The 10,192-nt window shown below is 53.6% G+C and overlaps 1 protein-coding gene across 1 annotated transcript; it reads left to right on the top strand.

The window, feature by feature from the left end:
* Window positions 1-4,824: 4,824 nt before the first annotated feature.
* Window positions 4,825-9,206, top strand: LOC102755453 (intestinal-type alkaline phosphatase). Its single transcript, XM_006760658.2, has 11 exons — window positions 4,825-5,686; window positions 5,765-5,881; window positions 5,995-6,110; window positions 6,281-6,455; window positions 6,540-6,712; window positions 6,970-7,104; window positions 7,213-7,285; window positions 7,399-7,533; window positions 7,620-7,811; window positions 8,033-8,149; window positions 8,231-9,206. The coding sequence occupies exons 1-11, from the start codon at window positions 5,590-5,592 to the stop codon at window positions 8,518-8,520; spliced, it is 1,620 nt and encodes a 539-aa protein (XP_006760721.2). The 5' UTR covers window positions 4,825-5,589; the 3' UTR covers window positions 8,521-9,206.
* The last annotated feature ends 986 nt before the right edge of the window (window positions 9,207-10,192 follow it).

The following is a 10,192-nucleotide window of genomic DNA, read 5'->3' on the forward strand; positions in this document are numbered from 1 at the left end:
TTAAAACCTTTTGCAATATAATTTCTCTGAGCCTTCTCTGTATGGGTTTTATGATAGGGGATATATATATGTATATATGACATAGAGACGGGGGAGGAGAAAACTTTACCCTAAGGTTCTTCCAGCTGGTCTAATCATCAAATAGACATGAGACAGATTAGCGAGAGAATCCGACCGAACTTCATACATACATACGTATGGGAACCCCACATCCGTGAGAGTCAGAGGCCCCACACACACCAGAGGTTCAGACAGACGGGGAACTTGACATTCTGGCCGAGGGATGAGGTAAGGCAGCTCGGGGGCTTCCCTGGGTCGCTGCAGGATTAGAAGAGCAGGTCTTAGTAAATAGAAGCGTGCCCTGCCTTGTAGGTGGGTCAAAAAGAGATTATAGCTGATCATCTCTCGTAATTCAAGTTCTTCTAGGCAAAGGGAGGGGCAGAAGTTTCTCTTGAGCCTGAAGCTAACATTGCCCTTAGAGCCTGAAGCTAAAATTGCCCTCAGAACGGTCCGCCTGCCGGGGAAGCACAGCTTGGTGTGACTAGCTCAGGGGTTCTGTCACAGCGATGTCATTTTGGGACTGTGGTTTTCTCTTTAACTTCTAGGTTCTGGCTGGTCTAATAGTCAAATTCACATGAGACAGGTTAGCAGCAGAAAACAAATTAACATTTAATAACATGTATTCCTCTGACAGACGTGGGAGAGACCCAGAGCAACTGAGGAACTCTCCAAAATAGTGGAAGCCACACCTTCCATCCGTCTCCAGCTAAAGACAAAAAAGATGTTGGGTGTGGGGAGTGAGGCGTGGGAGGGGACCAGGAGGAGCACAGCAACGGGCATCAGGCTGTTATGCAGGTTTAGGTGTCGGCTTCCTCCACTGATAACAGTTTCTAGGAATTTAGATGCTAGCTCTTCCAGTGGGGAAAATAGCCTTACAAATACAGGTTGCCCACCCTGGCTGGGTAGCTCAGATGGTTAGAGCTTTACCCCAATACACCAAAGTTGTGGGTTCCATCTCTGGTCAGGGCACATACAAGAAGCAATCAATGAATACATGAATGAATGGAACAACAAATCTCTCTCTCTCTCTCATCGATCGACAACATTTTTCAAAAGTTACCCAGCCTAAGAGAATCACTATCCCCAAAGAGGCATATATTGGGATGGCAAACTCTGCTCCCCTTCGACAGGAAGAGGATGCAGGGAATAGAGGGAGTGATGGAGGCTGGCAGATAACCCTTGGAGGTGAGGTTGTCTCAGTAGAGCGAGGAGGGCCCAGGAAGGCTCTGCAGGTAGGGAGGAGGACTCAATGGCAAAGGGGGCTACTGTGGTCCCTTAGGGTGGGCAGAGCTGGGAAGAAGGGTCGTTTTTAAATATATATATCATTATGCCCAGCCAGTGTGGCTCAGTGGTTGAGCTTGACCTATGAACCAGGAAGTCAATGTTCAATTCCCGGTCAGGACACATGCCCAGGCTGCATACTCAATCCTCAGTAGGGGGTGTGCAGGAGGCAGCCAATCAATGATTCTCTCTCATCACGGATGTTTCTATCTCTCTCCCTCTCCTTTCCTCTCTGAAATCAATAAAAATACATTTTTTTTAAAAAGAGAGAAAAAGAAGATTATGTGCTCTCTTGAGGGTCAATACCCCTTCGAGGGATATTACTTCTGGTATTTCAAAGGTGATGGCGAACCTATGACACGCGTGTCAGAAGTGACACGCGAACTCATTTTTTTGGTTGATTTTTCTTTGTTAAATGGCATTTAAATATATAAAATAAATATCAAAAATATACATCTTTGTTTTACTATGGTTGCAAATATCAAAAAATTTCTATGTGTGACATGGCACCAGAGTTAAGTTAGGGTTTTTCAAAATGCTGACACACCGAGCTCAAAAGATTCGCCATCACTGACCTAGATGCACAAGAGCAAAGGACAGGGCTGGCTTCAAACCTTTCACTGAAGAAGTGATAAGCCTGGGATGTGACTACCCAGCATGACCTGCCCCGTTAGGCGTTTATGGTCAGATCTCCCTGAGAGGTTACTTTCCATAGAACCCCATTTTCATTCACAGTATGGACACCACCTTTTGTTTATTCATTCATCTGTTGACAGACTGGACCTGGGTTCAGCAACCTTGGTACTTGAGTTCTAGCTAGGAAAGAATTCAGAGCCAAGACTCAAACTATAAGAGAACATTTCTTTATAAAATTACAGAGGTAGAAGAAGTAACACGTAGAAGAGATGGGCTGAGGAAATGAGTTATGGAGGCAAAAGAAGGGCCCTAGGAGCTTGGGAGTGAGGAAGGTAATGGTAACGTGCCTGAGAGTGGGGGTGGAGGGTAGGATAAGGAGAGGCACTGGGAGAAAGCACCGGGTCCTCCATCCTAAAGGTTTTAAGATTTTAGGGGAGGTCCCCGAGGAAGATCTTAATAGAATATTCGGCAGTTTTCTGGGCGTGTCCTTTGGGGTTGTGGTCTCCACTGATTGGCCAGCACCAGGGCAGAGGGTCATTATTCAATGCAGCTGGTCCTGAAGTCGGCCATGGGGTTGCTGGTCTGGTTTTGTTGCTTTTTTGGACCCATAGCCGAAACACAACTGAGGTGTAAATGTTATCTCTAGGGCGAAAAGGTCAAGAGGTTAAGACCACCTGACCATGGATACGCTAGGGGACGAGAGGCCACGCTGGTGGCGAGGTCACACCCTACAGTTCTCCGCTGCTGGGCACCTGTAGTTTTCTGCCCTGGTGACCTTCTGTACCTGGCCCATCACGCTGGCTCTGCTCATGTCTGTCTGTCACAGTTCTGTGGGCCAATTCCAGGCCTGGGAGCAGAGTCACGCTCTTTAAACAGCCTCGGGGGTCACCCTGCAAAAACCCAAATGAGGATGTTTCAGCTCGGATACGTCCTCAAGGAGAAAACCCAGTTTAAAACATGCGCGCAGGAGAACCACAGTGTGATGCTCAGGTCAGAAAATGAGGCTCAAGAAATGTTCAGACCAGGCACCTTTTTATGTTTTTTGTACAAACACATGTGTGAGAAACTGACAAGACAGAGAAAGGCACTGCTCATTAAAAGGAATGTAAGCAGGGCTTGGGCTGGGGCGGGACAGGCTTGTGGACACAGCTCTCATTCCAGATTCCCAGCTGTGATAGGTTGTGTTTCTGCCCTTGGGATGCTCCCTCCTGCTTTCAGGGACACAGAGGAGAGTCAGGCCCCGTCCTGCTCCTGCTGCCTCCCAGGTGACTGCAGTTGGAAATAATCACTAGGTCACCGTGGAATATTTCGGGGTGGTCTGTCCTGGGCCCCGACACGCCTAGGGCTGTTATGGATAGTGCTGTTATGAATATGGGGGTGCGATTATGTCTTGAAGAGCCTGCTTTCAGTTCTTTAGGGTTCACACCCAGAGGTAGGATTGTTGGGTGGGAGGAATACTTCTGAACGCTCCTGATCAGAGGAGAGCAGACTCATGCCTGTGCTCCAAACCCATCCAAGGGAGCAGACAACATCATGCCAGGGCACAGGGCCCCACCCCGCCTGCCCTCTGAAGGTTATCGGACTGGGTACCTGGCCCAAGCGGGTCTGCCTAGGGCCGACGGGTAGTGCGTGGGTCAGGGGTGGGCAAACTTTTTGACTTGAGGGCCACAATGGGTTCTTAAACTGGACCAGAGGGCCGGAACAAAAGCATGGATGGAGGGGTTGTGTGAACTAATATAAATTCAAAGTAAACATCATTACATAAAAGGGTACGATCTTTTTTTTTTTTTTTTTTTAGTTTTATTCATTTCAAACAGTCCGGATCCGGCCTGCGGGCCGTAGTTTGCCCACGGCTGGTGTAGGTTCTTGAATTCGTGCAAGAAAACTTTCACAACACAAGTCCAGGTGAATTTTAGAGGACGTTTATTAAAGCTGGGGACAATGAAACAGGGAAGGGCTGAGGAAATGAGCCTGGGCTGGGCTGCTTTGGCTCCCTAAGAAGTCAGAGAAAAGGGGGCCTGGGAGATTTTTCTGGGACGAACTGCCACTGCCCACTGTTGCCCTGGTTGTAAGCCTCCCGGGGTCCCTAAGAGTTTAGGAGCTGCATGCCTGTGGAGAAAGAGGCAGGGAGGCTACGTGTGCTCCTAGCCAGGCGGGATCTTTGTTTTGAGGGGATTGTATAGGAGAGGGCTTAGGGGAGGATCTAAATAGAATATTCGAGAGCTTTAAGTCAATGGGTCAAAATGAGATTGATCCCCTTCACCCAGATGATCCCAGGGTGTGGTTGGCAAATGGCACTAATTGGATTTCTGCTATCTGTCTCCCAGAGTAGGATGATTTAAGCTATTTACCCTCTGGTTGGGGAGGAAAAGTGAAAACTCGTAAGTGTCCTTGGTTTAGAGAAGATAGGACTTACTAGATGGCTACAACTGCTGCTTAACTCTCTGTCTCCCTTTGCCTATTCCCTTTTACCTGGCTTACAGGCCTGTCTCCCTCACACACACTGCAAGGCTGGCCCAGCCCAGGGTATTTGGACACACAGACCACGTCCCCACTCTGCTGTCACCACCACCCCACCCTTTTCCACCAAACAAGACTCTGAGCCCCAGCTCTGGGACACACCCAGTAGTCCAGTGCCTGTTTTGTGGACCAGCGTTTGCAAGAGTAAGACCACCGACTCCAATTAGGTCTAAAACAGCAAGCGAGGATTTATTGAACTGGCCAGTGACTGCCTCGGACTTCTCCACGCAGGGAGCATGCCCAAACAGCAGCCCCAGCCTTGGGGTCAAGCAAGCTTTTATTTGCACAAACCACAAATATCCTTCATAACTGTTACAGTGCTCTACACGCCACAAACATCCTTTTACAATACTCTATTCAGGGTTCTCACGCACAGGTGTGCTGACCAGGAACTTCCAGGGCCATTCATGGCCACCCATCCTTAGCCATATCCTTGGTCTTGTCAAATTCTCAGAACTTGGAACAGGTCACCTCAACCTTTGCTAAGTCTAAAATTTCCCACTGCTACTTTAAGTTTGCTTTAAGCCTAGTGCACTACGCCTGTCCACCTGCCCAGGCCAACCCTGGTGAAAAGCCACCTGGATGGCAGGACGACATCAGGAAGCCAAACCAGGCTGCTTGCAGGCCCTGTCCTTGCACCCCACCTCCCTCAGCACTCAGAACCAAGCCTGGGCCCAACTGGCTCAAGGAAATACTGAACAGATGAGGTGGACAAAGGAGTGACAGGTGCCCAGGACTTCAGGAGCAAAGGGTAGGGGGAGCCCAATAAGGACCCTGTGAATCCTCCTCACCCTGAGGGCACCTGCCTCTTAGGCCCACCCTAGCCTGGGGAGATACCTGGGCTTTTCCTTGCTAAGCTCTCCGCCTTTTTCAGGACCCCTGCCCCAAGGCTGTCACACCCAACCAACAGGAGGGGCTGTCTCAGGGTGGCTGCCTGGGGCCCTGAGAGGGACCCAAAGGTTTTTATAGCCAGGGATGAAGGCCTCACCAGATTAAGCCCAAAGATCTTGCCTGCAACTGGTGCCCTGGTGTCTCAGCCTCATCCAAGTTCCAGCCTCACCAGGTCCCGGCCCCTTTGCAGTCCCAGCTCCGATGCCGGCCCACCATCCCGCAGGCATGCAGGGAGCCCATGTGCTGCTGCTGCTGCTGCTGGGCCTCAGGATACAGCATTCCCTCGGATTCATCCCAGGTAAGGGGCCCCTACCAGCCAGACCCACACATGGGGCGCTCCCCCAAGGCTGACCTGACCTCCCTCTCCCCTGGCCAGCTGAGGAGGAAGACCCAGCCTTCTGGAACCACCAGGCAGCCCAGGCTCTGGACACCGCCAAGAAGCTGCAGCCTATCCAAACAGCCGCCAAGAACCTCATTCTCTTCCTGGGGGACGGTGAGTGTGCATGGCATGTCCATTCCCAGAGCCCCACAGTCCTGGTACCCAGGGCTACCTATGGGCACAGCCATGCCTGCGGACTCAGACCTGACTGGGTTCCACTCCTTCAGGGATGGGGGTGTCCACAGTGACAGCAACTCGGATCCTAAAGGGGCAGATGAATGGCAAACTGGGACCTGAGACCCCCCTGGCCATGGACAAATTCCCATTCGTGGCTCTGGCCAAGGTAAGGGCTGGGTGGCCTCAGGATGCTCCACACCACAGGGGTGGGGTGGGTCTAGGGAGCCTGGTAGGAGGGAAGGCCCCAGGAGGGTTGGGGCCTGAGTTAGGGGCCCAGGGCCTGGTCATGATCTGGGTGTCTGCCCAGAGAGGAGCTGAGGATGTCTTTGTCCCCAGACTTACAACGTGGACAGACAAGTGCCAGACAGTGCAGGCACGGCCACAGCCTACCTGTGTGGTGTCAAGACCAACTTCCTGATCATTGGTGTGAGTGCAGCAGCCCAGTACAACCAGTGCAACACAACACATGGCAACGAGGTCATCTCTGTGATGAACCGGGCCAAGAAAGCAGGTGGGCTTGGGGCCAGCCTAGTGAGCAGGGGTCGGGCCCAGAGGGCATAGTGGCTCACCCTGACCTGACCTCCATCACCCTCAGGGAAGTCAGTGGGGGTGGTGACCTCAACGAGGGTGCAGCATGCCTCGCCGGCTGGTACCTACGCGCACACGGTGAACCGCAACTGGTACTCAGATGCAGACATGCCTGCCCAGGCGCTGAAGGACGGCTGTCGGGACATCTCCATGCAGCTCATCACCAACATGGACATTGATGTGGGTCATGAGGGCAATGGGGACCTGAGCAGAGGGGGTGGGCCCCATGCTGGCCACAGTCCCAGGCAACCCACAGCCTGAGCCCTGGGGCCTGGGGCCTGGCAGTGTCTCTGGGCACTTGGGATGGTGGTGTGTAGAAGGTACAGGCAAGCCAGGCCTTGCCACAGACCTGGTGGGCGGGACCTAGAGATGGTTTGTTCAGGGGGCAAAGGGCCAGGCAGGCCCCAAGCTCACCTGCCCTACTCCTCTGGCTCCAGGTGATCCTGGGTGGAGGCCGCAAGTACATGTTTCCCAAGGGGACCCCAGACCCTGAGTACCCTGGTGATGCCTCAAAGAGCGGAGTCAGATTGGACATGCGGGACCTGGTCCAGGAGTGGCAGGCCAAGCACAAGGTGATGGGGGCTCCTGGGGCAGGGGATAGAGCAGGGCCAAGGGCAGGGCCAAGGGCAGGGCTGCTGGTTGTAGAGCCGTGGGCTGAGGCCTGGTTCTGTCCCTCCCAGGGTGCCCGGTATGTGTGGAACCGAACAGCGCTCATTCAGGCGTCCCAGGACCCCTCCCTATCACACCTCATGGGTAATGACCCACCCTTCCCCCACCTTCCTGCCCTGTCCTCCGGGTCCCTGGACACTCATGTGTGCACAGACCCCACTCCACGGCTGTCAGTCACCTCAGGCCCCTGTCCACAGGCCTCTTTGAGCCAGGGGACATGCACTATGAGGCCAACCGAGACTCCCAGCAGGACCCAAGCCTGAAGGAGATGACAGAGGCTGCCTTGCGTCTACTGCGCAGGAACCCCCGGGGCTTCTACCTGTTCGTGGAGGGTGAGTGAGTGGCACCCCCTCACTGAGCAGAGGGAGCTCAGGATTCAGGGCAGGTTCCCCACCACCCACCCGTGGTCTTTCTGCAGGCGGCCGCATTGATCAAGGTCATCATGCGGGAAGAGCTTACTACGCACTGACAGATGCTGTTGCTTTTGATGACGCCATTGACAGGGCCAGCCAGCTCACAAGCGAGAAGGACACCCTGACCCTTGTCACTGCTGACCACTCTCACGTCTTCACTTTTGGTGGCTACACTCTGCGTGGCAGCTCCATTTTCGGTAGGTCTGGGGAGAGTGGCAGGTACCTGTTCCTCGATTAGGAGGCAGAAAATGCTCTGAGCCTCAGTTTGCTCATCCCTTAAATGGGGTCATAATAGCCATAGCCTTGCAGGGTCTTGTGTGGATTAAGTCACTGAATAGGCAAGCAGTACTGGGGCTTAGCACACAGGGGGCGCTGCAGAGCTGTGGTGGTGCCATCACAGGTCCTCTTCTCCCTGCAGGGCTGGCTCCTGAGAAGGCGAAAGATGGCAAGGCCTACACCTCCATCCTTTATGGCAATGGCCCCGGCTTCGCAGTCAGCGGGGGCTCCCGGTCAGATGTCCGTGACAACCAGAGCAGTGAGTGCGCTGGTGGGTGGGCGGGCAGGGGGAACTCACAGGAGGGTGCCCACCATACCTGATTCCCCATTGTCTGTTCAGGGGACCCCAACTACAGGCAGCAGGCGGCCGTGCCCCTATCGTCGGAGACCCACGCTGGTGAGGACGTGGCGGTGTTCGCGCGTGGCCCGCAGGCGCACCTGATGCACGGTGTGCAGGAGCAGAGCGTGGTGGCGCACGTCATGGCCTTCGCCGCCTGCCTGGAGCCCTACACCGCCTGCGGCCTGACGCCTGCTGAGCACGCGGAGCCCTCAGCCGGCCCCTGGGCAGGCCCTTCACTGGTTTTGCTGACTGGGGCGCTGCTGCTGCTACTGGGGACCATTCAGCCCTGACTGCCCCAACCCTCACCCGAGGGCCCACCTCCCCCAGGGGCCCTGCACCAATTCCGGGCCACTTAGTGCCAATACTGAATCCCCCTCACTGCCCCCAAGCTTCCCAGGGCCTGACCTTTACCCCGCGGTGCACACTGCCCCCACTCGGCCACCTTGGGGCTGGGCACCCTGGAGCTGAGGTGGTGGCTTCCTGACGCTCCCCAGGTTCTCCCAGCTGCTCAGGACTCCCAGTCCCCAACCTTGACTGCCAAGGAAGTTTTGTAGCATCATGGGGACCTGAGGTCCCCGGCACATGGGGGGGTCGGGGGGGGGTCCTGGAGAGGGACAGCTTCCTGTCACCCTACAACCCATCCTAATGGATACCTCCTGGCCCATAGGCCCCTGTGACCAGTACACCTGGTGCCTCTGACATAAAGCCCTGGGCTTCATCATCTAGGGGCCCAGTGGTACCATTTCACAGAGGAGATGGGGACACAGAAGAGAGGAGGCTTGTCCCCGTCACTAGGCTACTGAGGTGGTCGCCTCCCAATGACCATCCAGGCTGAGAGCTCCAAGGAACATCGCGGAAGCTGCTGGTGCAGCGGGCAGCCCCAGAGCAGCCCTTGCCCCCACCCTGAGGCCATGTGGGCACTAGGCATATATTTATAAACAGGGGATTCCCTGCATCCAGGGGCCTCTATTCTGGGAAGGACACAGATAAAACTAAAATAAACTGCTTTACAATGTAATGCCAGTTCTGATATGTTCTTGAAAGAAATCATTAGTATTTGGGGGTACAGCGTGTGTGAGTCAGAGGAGGGGAAGGTAACTCAGATGAGGTCAGGGAGCAGGAAGGAGCTCCCTGAGGAGCAGACAGGTGCCCAAGATTGGAGGCAAGAGGGCTTCTGCAATGCTAGCACGGGTCCTGAGGCAGCAAGTGACTTTTTGAAGCCAAGAGCTAGGTCAAAGATGGGGGGAAATGAGGGATAAGGAGAAATGGGGAAAGAGCTTGAACTTCATCCAGAGTGTGGCTTTGAGCAGGGATATAACGACTTTTTTTTGAAAATATCAACCTGGGCATATGTGGGGAGGGACCAAGATGGTGGCATAGGTAAATATGGTACTTGCTTCTTCCCACAACCATATCAAAATACAACTAAGCCCTAGCTGGTTTGGCTCAGTGGATAGAGCATCAGCCTGCAGACCAAAGGGTTCTGGGTTCGATTCTGGTCAAGGGCACATACCTCGGTTGCAGGCTCCACTCCTGCCTGGGCTCATGCAGAAGGCAACCAATCGTGTTTCTCTCACATAGATATTTCTGCCTTTCCCTCTCTCTTCCGCTCTCTAAAAATCAATGGGAAAATATCCTTGGGTGAGGATTAAAAAAAAATACAACTAACGTAACAGAACAACCATCATTCAGAAATGCCTGAAATCTGACTGAATAAAGTCATGCAACTAGGGAATTAAAGAAGAAAACATTGAGACAGGAAGGAGGGGCAGAAGCGCAGAATGGGCTAGTCTGAGACCCTCATGTGGCGCTTTTTGTTTTTGTTTTGTTTTTTTTAATTCAGAGGGATATCTTGGCTGTGGAGGCCTCCTATGAGGAGCATGGGGTCCCATCCCCATGGCAGACCCCTCAGCCCAGGCTTCCAGTACGGGAAAGAGAAGTCTCTATAACTTGGGGCTATAA

This window comes from Myotis davidii, unplaced genomic scaffold (genome assembly GCF_000327345.1).
Source record: "Myotis davidii unplaced genomic scaffold, ASM32734v1 scaffold370, whole genome shotgun sequence".
Classification (NCBI taxonomy): Eukaryota; Metazoa; Chordata; class Mammalia; order Chiroptera; family Vespertilionidae; genus Myotis; species Myotis davidii.

Coding starts and splice junctions, on each gene's coding strand:
- LOC102755453 (XM_006760658.2), top strand. CDS start 5,590: ATGCCGGCCCACCATCCCGCAGGCATGCAGGGAGCCCATGTGCTGCTG. Junction 5,882..5,994: donor CATTCTCTTCCTGGGGGACG/GTGAGTGTGCAT, acceptor CCACTCCTTCAG/GGATGGGGGTGTCCACAGTG. Junction 7,812..8,032: donor GCGTGGCAGCTCCATTTTCG/GTAGGTCTGGGG, acceptor TTCTCCCTGCAG/GGCTGGCTCCTGAGAAGGCG.